Raw genomic sequence first — 17,353 nt, 5'->3', positions numbered from 1 at the left:
AGACCTCCATCTCCACTGTGGGCTCTGGGGAGCCAGGGATCCTGAGCCAGGAATCCAAGGGCAGGCTGGGGGCTGTGAAGTACGCAGTCAGTATTCCATGAAAGGCTGGAGGGGGGTCAGGTCTGCAGATTCCTGAAGCCACTGGCTTTTTCGTTGCCTCGTTCCTGGTAAGGCCATTTCACAGCTTGTTATTGTGTGGTCATTTCTTTGGCTGAGAAGGCCCTGAGAAGCCTTTTTTTTTTTTATGCAGGGGACCACGGAGAAGGCAATGGCACCCCACTCCAGTACTCTTGCCTGGAAAATCCCATGGATGGAGGAGCCTGGTAGGCTGCAATCCATGGGGTCGCTAAGAGTTGGACACGACTGAGCAACTTCACTTTCACTTTTCACTTTCACACATTGGAGAAGGAAATGGCAGCCCACTCCAGTGTTCTTGCCTGGAGAATCCCAGGGACAGGGGAGCCTGGTGGGCTGCCGTCTATGGGGTCGCACAGAGTCAGAAACGACTGAAGTGACTTAGCAGCAGCAGCAGCAGGGAACCAAGAGCAAGAAGACCAGACTTAGCCAAAGGCATCAGCAGATCATCTATATTGTGTCATTACTAATGTCTGGATGTCAAAGGTACCCGCATTTCGTCGGTACTCCTGACAGTAAGACTGAATACTGCAGTTAAGAAACCAACTTGTAACGGGAAGGCAGAGGGGAGGAAGGAGCCGGTACACCACCCGTATATAAAACTGATAGCCAATGGGAATTTGTTGTATGACTCAAGGAACTCAAACCAGGGCTCTGTAATAGCCTGAAGCGGGGGGAGGTAGCAGGAAGGTTCAAGAGAGAGGGGACGTATGTATACCTATGACTGATTCATGTTGATGTATGGCACAAACCAATGCAATACTGTAAAGCAATTATCCTTCAATTAAAAAAAACAACTTGTAAAAGAAATTGTCTGTGAATGAAATCAGATTCCAGGGGTGTCCTTGGGATCTGGTACCACCCAAAAGGGATCCAGGAAAAGTCATCAAATTGTAATAGCCACAGGGATCCTTACAGGTGATGCTGCCAACATCACTTCTTTCACAAGGGAAAAAAAAGGAAGCTTGGGGAGGAAAGGTGATTTCCCCAGGTCACATAACTGCTCAGCAGCAGAGTGAAAAGTGATAACAATCATGGCTGCGATAACAGAGAGTAGCTTAAATGTATCTCATGCTTATTATGAGCCAGGCCTGATACTAAGTGCCAACAGGGGTCATTTCATTTACTTCTTATAGTAACCTGGTAACCTCGGAGGTAGGCCTGCTCTGTGGTGAAGAGACGGGGTTTAGTGAGATCAAATGACGTCAGGCAAGTGGTAAGTGGTGGAACCTGCATTCCGCTGGGGCCAACCCAACTTTAACTGCCTCTCCCAACACCTGAGCTGCATCTGGCCTCCTTGCCTTGTGCACATACGCTGCCTGCAGGGAGCCACAAGGTGACAGGAAAGGGCAGGTCTGCTGTAAGACACGGGCTGGTGTGCATACCTGTGGCTGATTCATGCTGATGTTTGGCAGAAAACAACAGAACTCTGTAAAGCAATTATCCTTCAGTTAAAAAAAAAAAAAGACAGGGGCTGGTGGTCCCGAGCACCCAGAGAGGACCACATGCCTATCGCTGTTACCATGCAGATACACACACCCAGGACGGGTACATGGGCCACAGCCATCTGCCTGCTGGGCTCCGCAAAGAACAGTTTCCCCCAGCAAACAGGGTCTTTTACTGACTTTGGAAAGGAGACTCCTGGCTGAAAGTCCATCTGAACAACTCTTGAGACTCCAGGAGGGACCTCCCTAGTGGTCCAGTGATTAAGACTCTGCCTTCTGAGGCAGGAGACTCAGGTTCGATCCCTGGTCAGGCAACTAAGCCAACGCGCCGCAAGGAAGACCCAAGCACAGTCAGGGTAAGAATAAATAAATAAATAAAGACTCCAGGAAACAAGGTCCAAGGTGGGTAAAGAGTGATTGTTTGTACTCCCCACCAGGCCGAGGAACGCCAGCTCTGCACAGGACTGTGGGCCCCCACGGTGGAGCAGAGTGGAAAGAAAAGTGGAGTCAGAGAAAACTGGGTCCAGGGCCAGCCATTTCTGAGCTGTGTGCTGAGACCAGTTACTTAGCCTTCCGGGGCCTCATTTCCACAATTCACAACCAGGCAGCTGCTGGGAGGGTAACAGATGAGGTATGCAAAACATACGGGTGCTCCAGAAATATTGTTCTGCTTCATTTTCCCTTGAGGAAAGCCAGGTGCAGAACTACGGCCTTAGGGGTATGTGAACTCACCTGTGTGTGAGACTATACACATCTTGTCTCTCATACAGAAAGCTGAACCCTGTCTCTAGGTGACTGGTAAAAGTTGCCTTTCATTTTTAAATTTTTTAACTGGAGGAAAATTGCTTTACAGTGTCATGTTGGTAAAAATTTGCCTTTTAGATAAACCTCAAAATTAAGGTGGTTCTCCATCTAGCATTTTTTAAAAAGAATGGAAGTAGAGTTGATTTACAATATTCTGTTAGTTTCAAGTATATAGCAAAGTGATCCTATATATATATACACACACACACACATACATATATATATATATATATATATACTATTTTTCAGATTATTTTCCATTATTATTATAGGATATTGATTAGAGTTCCCTGTGCTATACAGTATATCTTCGCCTCTTATCTATTTTATATATGGTAGTGTGTATCTGTTAATACCATATTTCTAATTTATCCATCCCCTCTCTTTTCCCTTTGGTAACTATGAGCTTATTTTCTGTGTCTGTGGTGTGTTTCTGTTTTTTATATAGATTAATTTGTGTTATTTTTTAGATTTAACATATAAGTGATATCATGTAATATTTGTCTTTCTCTGACTTCACTAGTATTCTTTAGGTTCATACATGTTGTTGCAAATGGCAATATTTCATTCTTTTTTATGGCTGAGTTATATACATATATATATACGCCACATTTTCTTAAGCCAGTTGTCTGTTGCTGGGCACTTGTGGTATCTACACGTCTTCGCTATTGCAAATAGTGCTTCTGTGAATGTTGGGGGTGCATGTATCTTAGTGTTTTTATCTTTTCCAGAGTGGGACTGCTGGATTGTATGGTAGTTCTATTTTTAGATTTTTAAGGAATATCTTTATTGTTTTCCATCGTATTTACACACCAATTTACATTCCTACCAACAGTGTTGGAGGGTTGTCTCTTCTCCACATCCTCTCCAGTATTTATTATTTGTAGACTTCCTCATGATAGCCATTCTGACAGGTATGTTACCTCATTGTGGTTTTGATTTGCATTTCTCTAATATAACTGGCATATTGAGCATCTTTTCATGTGCCTGTTGGCCATTTCTGACTTTTTTAGAGGAATGTCTATTTAGGTCTTCCGCCCATTTTTTGATGGGGTTGTTTTCTTGATATTGAGTTGTATGAGCTGCTTGTATATTTTGGATATTAACCCCTTGTTGATTGCACAATCAGCAAATTTTTTTTTTTTTCTCATTCAGGAGGTTTCCTTTTTGTTTTGTTGATCGTTTCCTTTGCTGTGCAAGAGCTTTTAAGTTTGATTAGGTTCCATTTATTTATTTTTGGCTTTATGTCTTTTGCCTTGAGAAACTAAGAAAACATTGCTACTATTTGTCTGAGAATATTTTGCCCCTACTCCCCTTTATGAGTTCTATAGTGTCATATCTTACACTTAGATTTCTAAACCATTTGAGTGTATTTTTGTGTATGACGTGAGGGTGTGTTCTCTCTTCACTGATTTACACGCAGTTGTCCAGCTTTCACAACACCACTTGCCGAACAAACTGTCTTTTCTCCATTGCCTAGTTTTGCCTCCTTTGTCAAAGATGAATTGAGTATAGGTGTGAGTTTATCTCTGGGTTATTCTGTGCCATTGATCTGTGTGTCTGTTTTTGTGTCAATGCCATGCTGCTTTGATTATTTAGCTTTATATCAACAGTATAGTCTGAAGTCTGGGAGGGTTATGCCTTCAGCTTTGTTTTTTTGTCCCCCGATGCTGAAGTTGAGACTCCAATACTTTGGCCACCTGATGCAAAGAACTGACTCATTGGAAAAGACACTGATGCCGGACAAGATTGAAGGCAGGAGGAGAAGGGGACGACAGAGGATGAGATGGTTGGATGGCATCACTGATTCGATGGACAGGAGTTTGAGCAGGCTCTGGGAGATGGTGAAGGACTGGGAAGCCTTGCATTCTGCAGTCCGTGGGGTTACAAAGAGTCGGATATGACTGAGTGACTGAACTGAACTGAGGGTTGCTTTGGCCATTCTGAGTCTTTTGTGGTTCTGTATAACTTTTAGGATTATATGTTCTAGTTCTGTGAAAAATGTCATATGAGTATTTTGATAGGGATCACATTAAATCTGTAGATTGCTTTGGGTAGTGTGGTCATTTTAACAATATTCTTCCAATCCAGGAGCATGGGATGTTGTTCTATTTCTTTGAATCATATTTCATTTCTTTTATGACAATATGTTTTTCCCTGTCTTATGGGTATGAACATGTATAATCCTCCAACTATGTATTAATAAAGAAAAATAAATGCTGAACAAGACCATTAAAAAAGCCACAAAAACCAGACTGCAAGGCCAAAGGGTGACCTGGAGAAGGGGAGACACGGTCACTGTTTTTTGGTTTTTGCAGTATTCCCAGATGTCTGTGGATGGCCTCAGATCTGGGCGGCACTCTTGGAACTGCTGGGCTTCAGTTCTCGTTTGACCTCTCCCAGGGTGTGTCGTGGTGGGCAGGAGCTGGGCTGTGGGAGCTGGCAGCACTCTCAGAGCGAGGCTGGGAAGAACCTGGACACAGAGGGCACACAGCCCAGCCCTGTGGCCTTGCCCCTTGGGCAGCGCCCCTGTCCCAGCGGCTGGCCGCTTCCCCAGAAGGCCCTGCTCCCGGACACGCTCAGCTCACCTTGTTAAGTGTTCCCTTGCCAGGGCCTGCACGGCAGCTGTCATCATGATGTCTTCAAATTGCCTGGTTAATCGTACGTCCACAGTGTTCACTGCTACCCCCTGCCCACCCCGTCTCTCCCACCACTGCGTCTGGCTCACGGAGGATACTCAAATGTTTGTTAATGAATGAAACACGGGAAGACAGCACAGTGCTATTAGAAGTGGCTGCTTAAACAAGATCGGTGACGAAGTTCACATTTCATTTTTTGTTGATTTTTTAAAGAGTGGGCAGGAGGAGAAGGGGGCGGCAGAGGGTGAGATGGTTGGATGGCATCACCAACTTAATGGACGTGAGTTTGAACAAACTCCTGGAGGACAGTGAAGGACAGGGAAGCCTGGCGTGCTGCAGTCCACTGGGCTGCAAAGAGTTGGACACCACTTAGTGACTGAACAACAACAGTGATCTTTACTTAATGTGGCCTCTTGCTAAGCCCCTGGGCTACTACCTGGACCCTTATCACTTAGTCAGGGACACTCGCCCCTGCAGAGAACCAATGGCCCAATGGGTCACTTAGTCCCACGGCATGAGATCACAGCTGTGGGGGAAACTGCAAGGTCACTGGGCCCCTTTCCTCGTGGCCACTCTTCAAACATTCCCACCGGGTGGATGTTGCACTTCTCCCTGAACACTGCCCAGGATGGGGGACCCGCTGCCTCCTACAGCTGTCCCTTTCTATCTTGGGGACACCTTGGAATGTTAAAAAGCACTATCTAATTCTTTAGCAAAATCTGTTTCCTTATTACTCTGCCTTTGGGGAAGCATGAGACAATTAGAATTCTTTTCCCCTGTGCCAGCTTTCTGTTCCTATTTCTCCTTAATTTTCCCTGTAGGGATTTCCCCTGGGCCCTGTGGACTTGAGAGAGGACACCACAGTCCCTGAGACAGAAACACAAGCACTGTGACTGTAATTTGTTAGCTCAGTAATATTTCTGAGTCCAGCTTTCTTTTGCTGGGAGGGGGCATGGGTGACAAGGAAAAAGAATAAGTCATTTCCCAGTGGATGCGGAAAATTTCGCACTATCCCAAACTGACCCCACATTCGGCCTTGGTCAACTCTGGACATCTGGCTAAGGCTCTTTCTCTGAAGCAGTTTGGGGACCTCCTGGGGACCTTGCAGAGACTTGTACGCCAGGTGGGTCTCCCTGCTTGTGGAGATGTTCAAAGGCAGAAGGAATCAGGGGCCACTGGGTCTTCCTGCTCCTTTTCCATCAGTGGATATTATCCTGTGGAACTCAAAGAATCTGAGCAAGTGGAATTATATTTTATTTGTCAGGAGGAGACATTAATTTTTTGTGTGTGGCTGCACTGGGTCTTTTTGTTGAAGTACAAGGGGGCTCCTCTCGTTGTGGCATGTGGGCTTAGCTGCCCTGCACTATGTGGGATCTTAGTTCCCTGACCAGGGATTGAACCTGAGTCCCCTACACTGGAAAGTGAATTCTTAACCACTGGACCACCAGAGAAATTCCTTGGAATCCTATTTTAAACTCACCAGGTAGACTCTTGACACAGTTACAAGTTTGGGTTTGAATTCCAGCTCCACAGTTTTCTAGCTCAGTGACCTTGGGCCAGTTACTCTTCTGTGGCTCATTCTCATCAGACAATGAAAATAATGTCTTTGGAGAGTTGTTAACACACGTGAAGTGCTTGAGCAGTGCCTGGCATAGTAAATGCTCAGCAAATGTCACCCCTTGTTGCTTCTGCCCCCTGTCCCCACCTTGAGATGCAGGTGCAATGAACACCCCAAATCATGAGCTTGTCCTCGTGCGGCCCCAACTGAAACAGTCAATTTGGAAAGGCAAGACGGCCAAGTTCTCCACATGCAGAAGATTGTGCAACTTCTGAGTTGTGTCCATTGAGCAGGTGCTGATGCCAAGGCCAGCCCCTATTTTGGGGCTTTCATTTATATTATCTCACTTGGTCACAACAACAGACAAGGCTACTGGTAAGTGCTATGGACTGAACTGTGTCCTACCCCCAATTCTATGCTGAACTCTAATCCCCAGTGTGACTGTATCTGGAGATACGGGGTCTTTAAGGAGGTGTGTGCGTGCTGTGCTAAGCCACTTCAGTCGTGTCCAACTCTTTGCGACCCTCTGGACTGCGGCCCGCCAGGCTCCCCTGTCCATGGGATTCTCCAGGCAAGAATACTGCAGTGGGTTGCCATTTCCTCCCCCAGGGGAATCTTCCCGGGGATTGCATCGCTGACTCTTACGTCTCCGACGCTGCCAGGTAATGAAGGTTAAACAAGTCATAAGGGTGGAGCCCCAATCCAACAGGACAGGTATCCTTATAAGATGAGGAAGAGACAGCGGGAGGGGAGATGCACAAAGGAAAGGCATGTGAGGACAAAGAAGGTGGCCGTCTGCAAGCCAAGGAGAGTGGTCACATCAGGAACTAACCTTGCCGGCACCTTGATTTGAACTTTTAGCCTCTAGAACTGTGAGAAAATAGATTTCTGTTCTTTAAGCTGCTCAGTCCATGCTCTGCTATTTTGGCAGCCCTAGTTGACTAATACAGTGAGTATTAAGTCTGTAGAAACTTTAACCAGAAAAAGGAACAAAATGTATAGGCATGTGGGTGTTCTAGAATTTTCTACCATCCATCTTCCATTTACCACCAGGGAAGAAAGTTCTCAACATCCAGACATCTGCAAGATGACTTTCCTTCTATTTTTTTCCTAAAAAGATTTACTTATTTTATTTATGACTATACTGGGTCTTCATTGCTGCACGCGGGCCTTCTGCAGTTGTGGTGAGTCGGGGCTACTCTCCACTTGTGGTGCTCAGGCTTCTTATTGTGGTGGCTTCTCTTGTTGCAAAGTGTGGGCTCTAGGGCCGCCAGCTTCAGTAGTTGTGGCTCTTGGGCTTTAGAGCACAGGCTCAGTAGGTTTGGTACATGTGCTTAGTTGCTCCGCAGCATGTGGGATCTCTCCAGACCAGGGATTGAACCTGTGTCCCCTGCATTGGCAGGTGGATTCTTTACCACTGAGCCACCAGGGAAGCCCGATGACTTTCCTTTTGCTCCTTCCTTAAGCATTTCAGAGGGTCTCAAACTTTGTCTACCGGGTTATACACACAGAATCACATATAGTCTTTATTGGTAAGTGAGAAGAGTTTCAAGGGAAAATTTGATGATTTGTGAATCCACCTAGCATTCCATTTTTTATCTCCTGTGCTTCTTTGAAGTGTGAACTCAGGCAAGTCACAGCCACAGTAGCCACCTTTCAGGTTCCCTGACGCACCAAGTTCCCTCTTGTCTCAGGGAGTACGTTGTCTTTGAGTATGTTGTCTCTTCTGCCTGGACTACTACTCCGCTCTGCCCAGCCAACTTCTACTTAACCTTTTGGATTTCAATTCATCCACTTCCTGTTCAGAGAAACCTTGCCCAGCCCCTTGCTGCTACTGCTAAGTCACTTCAGTTGTGTTCGACTCTGTGCGACCCCATCCCTGGGATTCTCCAGGCAAGAACACTGGAGTGGGTTGCCATTTCCTTCTCCAATGCATAAAAGTGAAAAGTGAAAGTGAAGTCGCTCAGTTGTGTCCGACTCTTTGTGACCCCATGGACTGCAGCCTACCAGGCTCCTCCATCCATGGGATTTTCCAGGCAAGAGCACTGGAGTGGGGTGGCATTGCCTTCTCCTGCCTAACCCCTTAAATCAGGTCAAATTGCTCTATAGTCTCACAGTTCCATGCATCTTTCCTTCAGAAAATCTTGTCACCTGGCAGCGTTTCCTTTTTGTCTGATGGAAGATGATTTGATCAAAGACTATGGGCTCCGGATCTTCCCAGGTGTCACTAGTGGTAAAGAATCTGTCTGCCAGTGCAGAAGTTGTAAGAGACGTGGGTTCGATCCCTGGGTCACGAGGATTCTCTGGAGGGAGGCACGGCAACCCACTCCAGTATTCTTGCTTGGAGAATGCCATGGACAGAGGAGTCCGGCAGGCTACAGTCCATGGGGTTGCAAAGAGCTGGACACGGCTGAAATGACTTAGCACACACAGCATGTGGGCTCCATGACAGCAGGGACACGCTGAGTGCCGCAGCCTTCTGGAGCCTGGCACTGCAGGCTTTCCACAAATACTGATGGATGAATGAGCCAAGGCTCTTATTGTGAACGTCTCTGGGCTAGTTATTTCTCCTCCTTGGGGCCAGCATCCTTCCTCTGAAAAGTGAGGGGCTTTGATTTCATTATGTTCTTAAGTTGCTACAAGCTGCCTAAAGTGCAGGGGAAATTCCTAGTGTGAGAAGCTCTGGAATTAGATAAAAGGAAGTGATAGCAGTTAACTCTCCATGAGGTACCAGGGCAGTGAGGCTAATGTACAGTCCCTGAGAAGCATCACCCAGTAAATAGCTAGTGATTGATTCTCCAATAGACCTTTCCCTCAAGCTGCTCACACATGGAAAGCAAACTGTCCCCAATTCCTCTCCCCTGACGGCTGTCATCTGATGGGACTAGTGAGTGATGGGAAAAAGAATGAGGAGAAGCAGAGGACTGAAATACCAGACCCTGGGTAACTGGAAGCCAACTCTCTCTAGTAATTCTCAGGTTGGTTCAATAAACCACTGTAGAGCATCTGTTCTGAATCAGGCACTGGGGGATTCAGGGATTAATTGGAAATGGTGCCTGCCTTCAAGGATCTGGTAGAGGAGAGACGGGGAAATAGTTAACTACAACATTTTCACTTCTCCATCCATCCATTCACACATCTGTATTTAGATGGCTAATCTGAACAGATTATGGGGGTATACATATCCTGGATCCTAAATTGTAGCTAGGCTTCAAGAATTGGCAGCCTTGAATATTTTAAGCAAGTTGAACTATGGAAAATAATTTTTTTCCTGACATTTTCACAGAATTTACCTCTTCCCCAAAGCCATCCCTAATTCTCAGGAGATGGAAATTGGCAGAAATCAGGAGGCAGCAAAGTAGTGAATGAATAGTTGTGTACTAGAGTTCAGTTCCGTATAGAATGAAGACCTGACCACAGCCTGTTGGTCTAGCCTGGGTGGTGATGGTGGTGCACTGTTGGCAAGGTGGTGGGCCATGGTGGTTGGGTCAGGCACTGAACTGACAGGTGAGGAGGGGCTTTACAGGCTCACCAGTCACCAGCTGAGGAAACCAGGGCAAGCATTCCTGAGCCTTAGCTTGGCCTCCCGTAAAATGGGCTTCCATGGAGGCTCAGACAGTAAAGAATCTGCCTGCAATGTGGGAGACCAGGGTTTAATCCCTGGGTTGGGAAGATCCCTGGAGAAGAGAATGGATACCCACTCCAGTATTCACGCCTGGAGAATTCCAAGGATAGAGGAACTTGGTGGGCTACAGCCCGTGGGGTTGCAAAGAGTCAGACACAACAGAGTGAAATGGTCTTCCCAGGTGGCGCTAGTGGTAAAAACCTGTCGGCCAATGTAGGGGATATAAGAGACATGGGTTCGATCCCTGGCTTGGGAAGATCCCCTAGAGAAGGAAATGGCAACTCACTCAAGTATTCTTGCCTGGAGAATCCCATGGACAGAGGAGCCTGGTGGGCTACAGTCCATAGGGTCACAAAGAGTCGGACACGACTGTAAGCGATTTAGCATGGCAAAAAATGAGGAAAGAGCCATATCTGTCTTGGAGGGTTGTCAAGAAGTTTAAATAACTTAATAGATGTGCTGGCAAGAATGCTGAGCACATAGCATATACAAATACAGAAATTCTTCATGGAAGTAGAGCTGGGCTACTCCATCTGGCCAAACATCAAGGCATACATCTGACAATCTTTGGCTCGAGCATTTTGACTCATTTTTAGGAAAGGAGTTTCTTTTTTGGCTTCTTATGGGGACAGGTCTCTCAATGAACGGCTTGATAATGGATGGACCCAGAGACTGAATCAAGGTGATCCCATTCACGGCTTGGGAAGGATCCCTTATCTTTGCATCTAATCTCAGGGCCAGGTGAGCCTGGACAGTTACTGTCCTGAGCCTTGCCAAGCTTCAGCCTGAGGAACTGACTGGGGGCGGGTGGTAGTGGGGGTGGGGGGGACACTCACTCCCACAGAGGAAACCCCGTCCTAGAATCAGCTCTTAGCTGCTTACCCAAGTTTTTATTTTATTTTTTTTAATGAAATCAAAACCATGCATTATTTCTAGGATTATATGTGTGGCAACTGCACTCAACTGCAGGTTCCTAGATAAATATGTGTTTAAATAAAGACATCACTGAATATTTATGAATTTCAAGAGACCTCTGTGTTTGGTTCATAAAAGCTGTGAAGTAATTCTGGAGAGTTTTTTTTCCCCCTTGAGGTTGAAAGCTTCCTCGAAGGGGTGTCTTGTCAGGAGAACTTTCAGGCACTGCCAGCAGCACAGATTGAGGCCCCTTCCTTAAAACGATGGCATCTGAAAAATATCAGGAGGCTTATTAGGGATATCAGGAGTCTTCAGGTGCTGAGTAGATCCTAGCATCTTGTTTAGGGATATTTTCTAGCACACACTTGTGGCGTTTGCCATCAACAAAAAGAGGTTCCTGTGTGTTCCTGTTTTTTCAGGGAGATGGCCACTTCCTTCTGCTGCTCTGTCGCTTAGTCGTGTCTGACTCTTTGCGGCCCCGTGGACTGTAGTCCACCAGCCTCCTCTGTCCGTGGGATTTCCCTGGCAAGAATACTGGAGTGGGTTGCCATTTCCTCCTGCAGGGGATCTTCCTGACTGAGGGATCAAACCCGCGTGTCTTTCGTCTCTGGCATTGGCAGGCAGATTCCTTACCAGCTGCGCCACCTGGGAAGCCCTTCTCCTTGTCTGTGCACTTGGCTAACTCCTTCCTAATCAGCTGAGTCAGCTGTCCCTTCCTCCAGGAAGCCGTCCCCGACCCCCAGCCTGGGTGCCCCTTCTTGTGCTCCCCCACAGCTGTGCACGTCTCCATCACACAACGGAACACCCTGGCGAATAAAGGAAAGAGTAATTTCCTCTTGGTTGGTTGACTAAGCTCCAGGGGATTGAGAGCTCTGTGTTCTTCACCCTGTTCTCTCTAGTGCCTAGCACAGTTTTCCGCACACAGTAGGTGCTCAGAATGTATCTGTTAAGTTGAATGGAACCCAGTTGTCTACTATGTGGTAGGAGGAAAAAGGCATCATGTAGACATGTTTATGCACCAGAAGAAATCTAGAGCAGAAGGCCGGGCAACCTATAAGTATTCACACAGAGTCTGACTGGACAAAAAAAAATTGCTCCTTCATTTCAATATGGGAGATATGAGCTGGACTGGTGGGATCTTTTTTTTAAAATTTAAATGTATTACTTTATTGTTATGTTTTAGTTTGGCTGTGATGGGTCTCAGTTGCACCATGCAGGCTCTTAGTTGTGGCATGTGGGATCTAGTTCCCTGATCAGGGATTGAACCTGGGCCCCCTGCACTGGGAGCATGGAGTCTTAAATCACTGGACCACCAGGGAAGTCCCAGCAGGGTCTTATAAGAAGCAAGAAAATGGCCAGAGGGAGAATGGGGAGGTGGCACCATGGATGATGCCCTTTAACCCCTTCCTATCACCAGCCCCCGTTCCTCACCCCCAACATATTACCACTTCCTCTGGAAAAGTTGGAGGAGAAAGACGTGATGGCATTCTATGCTTGGCTGCTCATTAAATTGCTCTTCTAATAGCTGAGGGGACTGGCTAAAATAAGGTTTCCAGAGGACTTTACTTGCCAGGTGCCTTGTTTTCTGACTGGATAAACGAATTAATGAGTGACATGGCTGGCCAAAGTTGTCTGAGTTCATAAATAAAGAGGTACGGTAATCTCCAGGGCTCTCTTGGGGAACTTATCCATCATTCTGGAGGTTCTACCTTTCATTATGTTTAAAGATGACATGGGTGGGAGCGGGAGGTGTCTGTTGCCTTTTAAGTGACCTCTGGAGAAGTCAGCCCAGGCAGACTGTAAATCGTGCATCTCCATGCTGGACCTAAGCTGCCCTTGGCATACCCTGGCTTTGGCCAAGGTAGAACTTTCCCTCCTTATCCTCCCTGCTACTATTCCTCTCCACCACCCCCTCGCCCCTTTTCTAAACTTACTGCAGGCTCTGATTTGCACAGACCTCTGGTGAAGCGCACACACCAAGGGCTCGGTGGCACGTCCCATTATGTGGATGACATGGCCATTAGTAGCCATGGTAACCTCCCTTCCCAGGCTTCTGTGGCTCCACAGACCTAATTTATACCAGTCTCGTCCAGATTTGAAGGGGTTCTGGGGACCCCATCAGCGCAGCAACAAGCAGGGTTACTTAATCAGACATACTCGGGGGCCCCTGCCTTTAGCCACCACAACACAAACACCAGGGGCTTTCAAAACCTTCCAGGTTAGAGAAAACAATCCCACGTTTTTATTCAGTAAACTTGGACACTTAACTCTTAAAAAAAACCCAAAAGGAAGAGGAAAAGACATATCCTTTCATGTTTGTTTCTTATAGCAGCAAACACAAAACAGGCCTTGTGTTGTGTTAACCTTGTTACCAGACTTTAGAATGGACAGACGCCCAAAGGCCACAGGCAGTGATGTTTCTGCCAACCAGTGTGCCTGTGTGTGCTAAGTCACTTCAGTTGTGTCTGACTCTGCACGACCCTATGGACTGCAGCCTGCCAGGCTCCTCTGTCCATGGGATGCTCCAGGCAAGAATATTGGAGTGAGTTGCCATGCCCTCCTCCAGGGGATCTTCCTGACCTAGAGATCAAAGCCACATCTCTTATGTCTCCTGCATTAGCAGGCAGGTTCTTCACCACTAGTGCCACCTGGGCACCGCCTCGCAAATAAGGATGTAAATCTGCCAGCCCCTGGTTTTCTTCCTTTGTTTTAAAAGAGCTTGAAAGGCGAACACATCATCTGCATCAACAGCCCTGTACCCGATAACTATCAACACAGGCAATGGACAGAAAGAAGCCCAGCCTCCCTCCCTGGCTCCCCGGGAACAGGTGGCATTACCTGTCTAGGCCTGGCCGGCTTCCGCTGGGCCGCTATCCGAGTCCGAGTCGGCCAGCTCCCCCGTGCCTTCTGCCGCCGTCTGACTCCAGCTGTCCGACCTGTCGGAGGCGGCGTCCTCCTCTCCGACCGTCACCTCCACCCAATCCACGACGCCCGACTCCTCATTCTCGTCGCTGGCCTGGCCGTCCCGGCTGTTGCCTTCCGACCGGTCCGACATGGCCTCCGAGGGCTTTGCCGGCAAACTGTCTTTCGTCTGCTCGCCACCTGCCTTCCCTCTGGGTCCTGGCTTCTCCAGGTCCTCGTCACAGAGCTTTTTGGGGTCCTTGTAGTACTGATGACCCCCCTCACTCCCGTTCTTCGGGTTCTCGGTGATGACGGTCTTGACCACTTTCCTCGATGGGGCATCGTAGCCGTGATCGTCTGCCACGTGCTGCGGCTGGTACTGCTCTAGCCATTTCAAGGTTCCAGTTTTGAGCAAGCATCTGTTCTCCTTGAACCAGCGCACGATTTCAGTTCGCACCAGGCCGGTCTTGGCTGCCAGCTGGTCATACTCCTGCGGGGTTGGCCACTGGGTTCGGGCAAACGTGCTCCTCAGGAGATGAACCTGCTCTTGACTTTTTGTAATCGCTGGTGAGGGGCTGGGCAGAGAGCTGGCCAGCTGGGCACCGGAGAGCTGGTCAAGGCGGGACAGGGCACCGTTGGGGGCCGCCGCGTCTGGCCCTTTCTTGCCGGACCCCATGGAATCCAGGACGGCCTGCTCCATGCTGTCCCGAAGCTTGCGCCTCTCCGAGAACCAGGAGTCGATCTCTCTCCGGCTCAGCTTCGTCTCCACCCGCAGCCTGTCCAGTTCTGCTTGGGTTGGGAAAGAGCTTTTCAGAAAGCTGTCTTCCAGGATCTTCACCTGACCTTGGGTTTTCTCTTTGAACTTCTGTGGGGCGAAGTCTGGGTACGCGTGGTACGTGCGGCCGTGGCGGGAGGCGGCGAGGGCCAGCTGGTCTTTGGCGAGGGATTCGCTGGTGATGTGGACGATGCCCCGTTGACACCGGTACCGGTGGTCACTGAACCACTTCTTGATCTCGCTCCTGGCAAGGCCGGTCACCTCGATGAGCCGGTAGACCTCAGCGTCGTCAGGGAACTGGCTCTGCAGGAAACTCGCCTTCAGGTGCGCTATCTGCTCCTTGGTCTTCTTGCGATCGCTGGCCGGGGTCAGCGAGGGGTTGGCCGCCTTGGGTGGGGGCTCTGGCACTTGAGCGACGTGGGGGCGCTTGGGCTCGGGGGCAGCCTGGGGAGTCACTAGAGGTCTCTTCTGGCCATGGTTGGTCACTCCAGCCACAGCGAGCGTGATGGGGGAGCAGGAGACGGTCGCTGGCCCGCTGGTCACCTGAGTCAGCACCAGGCTGGTCTGGCCGAGGATCTGGCATGGGAGAGCCGTCTGGAGGATGGGCTGTGACATCTTCGTGGGGGCCAACTGAGCAGGCAGCACGGTGATGGTCGGGGGGACGGACTGGATGGTGCCGTTGAACATCTTCTTCCGGGCCTCCTCCACCTCCTCCGGGGACCAGCTGATGCCGTGCTTTAAGCGCTGGGTGGCAAACCAGACTCTGATGTGTTCCTCTGGGTGTTTGGAAGCCGCCGTCAGCCAGGACAGCTCTGCCTGGGTTGGGTAGGGGAACTTGTTGAAGGAGTTGATCATGGTGGCGTTGGTATCCAGGGCAGAATTGTATTTGGTAGTGTTCAGTGGGACGGGGACCTTGGGGACAAGGTTGATATTTGGTGGAAGCTGGACAGAAGGCATGACGTGTCCTAGCGAGTCCTGAAGGAGCTCCACGCTCCCGAGTCTCGAGAGGATCTCAGCGGCATCCGTCACCAGGCGGGCGGTCCCTTCCACGTGGTTCTCGGGGGTGGCCTCCTCCGGCTTCTTGGGCACCTTCTTGGCATCAGCTTTCGGTTTCCCTGGCTTCATGATGGGGGTTTTACTCACTGAGATCCCGGGGTCACCGTCCCCACTTCCGGGGCCACTGGTGGTGATGGACACGATGTGGTTGGTGGTGTCTATGGACTGCTCCAAGACGGTCTGATTATTGCGCTTGATGAGCTTCAGCTTGAAGTTGGTCTCCCCGGGATGGAACTTGGAGTTGTGGTCAGACAAGGAGTCGTATTTTTTGGTTGTGAAGTTACATTCGGCACACACGTAGAGGGGGTTGAGGATCACGTTGGGGTGTTGCATGTCAACGTGCTCCGTGAACTCGTTCAGGTTCTGTGTGGAATAGGGGCAGTATTTGCATTCGTAACCACCTTGGAGCTTTTTGGATTGGTTTTCCCCTGTAGATTTCACCTCTATCACTTCATTTTCTTTGGAAGAGTTTTCAGGTTCCGCGGCCCAAGTGTCCTTGGCTGATTCAGGCTGTGGCATGCCAATTCCCTTCTCTTTGGCCCTGTCTGCTTCCTCGGGCACATCCTGTTCTACCACTTGTGATGTCCGAACCATGCACGGGGTGGTGGATTTTCGTTTGCTTGCCATGTTGCCTGTCTGTGTGCAATGGCTTATTTGGGGGATGGGGGCGGATGGGGGCGGATGGGGAAGGGGCAGTGAAATTTTTGGAACTACTCAGATAAAAGGTTTTTGGCTTTATTGCCCCCTCCAATGGCTTTGGCTTCCCTTGAACGCTGAAGTCTAGTGCTTGAGTTTCCCGAAATGCTTTCAGCACAGAAAACTAACTGTTCCAACGGCAGAACGCAAGAGGCAGCATCATACCTATGGGACAAAAACAAAGACAGTGTCAGTTTCCTCAAAAAGACAGAAGAAAAAAAAAAAGAAGAAAAAAAAAAAAAAGACAGAAGAAACTAGCGATACTTTCCAAGTTGCTCCTGTGACCCATCCCGACCGGCACCCAAAGCAAACACCCAGGTAAGCACAGATGGCGTAAAAGCAGGTGCACATAAAAATGAAGGATCGCTTTCTTCTTCTCTTCCGTTCTCTGAGAAGGACAGTGGGAACAAGCCCAAAACAAACAAATGAGGATGCAGGGCACTCATTCATGTTTAGAGACCAAGGGATGCAGAAAAGCAACAAGGGTGCTGTGATATTATGAAGTGGTGGGGGTGGCGGAGGGAACCCTGCTGGTGAAGTGCTGGCTGGGTTTGCAAGTCACTTTTATGGATGGGACATCAGAAACAAGATGCTTATCTGGGGCTGGAAAGTGGCATGTATACAGGCATTAGAAAATGGATATGAATGTTTTTGTTTGTTATCATAAAAGGAATATCATTACAGAAAATGCATCAAAGTATAATAAAGAAAAACATCATCCCAGATATCACAGTTCCTTCATTTCTCTTGAACATTTCCCATTTTCACAAACATTGAGTAAAAGAAGGATTAAAACATGAAATT

General features: G+C 48.5%; 1 protein-coding gene across 2 annotated transcripts in view; it reads right to left on the bottom strand.

The window, feature by feature from the left end:
- The window catches only part of ZHX2 (zinc fingers and homeoboxes 2), a 177,198-nt gene that overhangs the window by 3,142 nt on the left and 156,703 nt on the right, over window positions 1-17,353 (bottom strand). For both annotated transcript variants that reach the window (XM_043483065.1, XM_043483064.1), the window contains one exon: window positions 13,960-16,714. In XM_043483065.1, coding sequence (XP_043339000.1) covers window positions 13,964-16,480 — 2,517 coding nt within the window. In that variant the 5' untranslated portion in view covers window positions 16,481-16,714 and the 3' untranslated portion in view covers window positions 13,960-13,963. The remainder of the gene's footprint in view (window positions 1-13,959; window positions 16,715-17,353) is intronic.

The sequence above is a fragment of the Cervus canadensis genome, chromosome 12 (assembly GCF_019320065.1).
Source record: "Cervus canadensis isolate Bull #8, Minnesota chromosome 12, ASM1932006v1, whole genome shotgun sequence".
Lineage (NCBI taxonomy): Eukaryota > Metazoa > Chordata > Mammalia > Artiodactyla > Cervidae > Cervus > Cervus canadensis.
The sequence above is the reverse complement of the archived record's forward strand: the minus strand, read 5'-3'. Positions and strand labels throughout refer to the sequence as shown.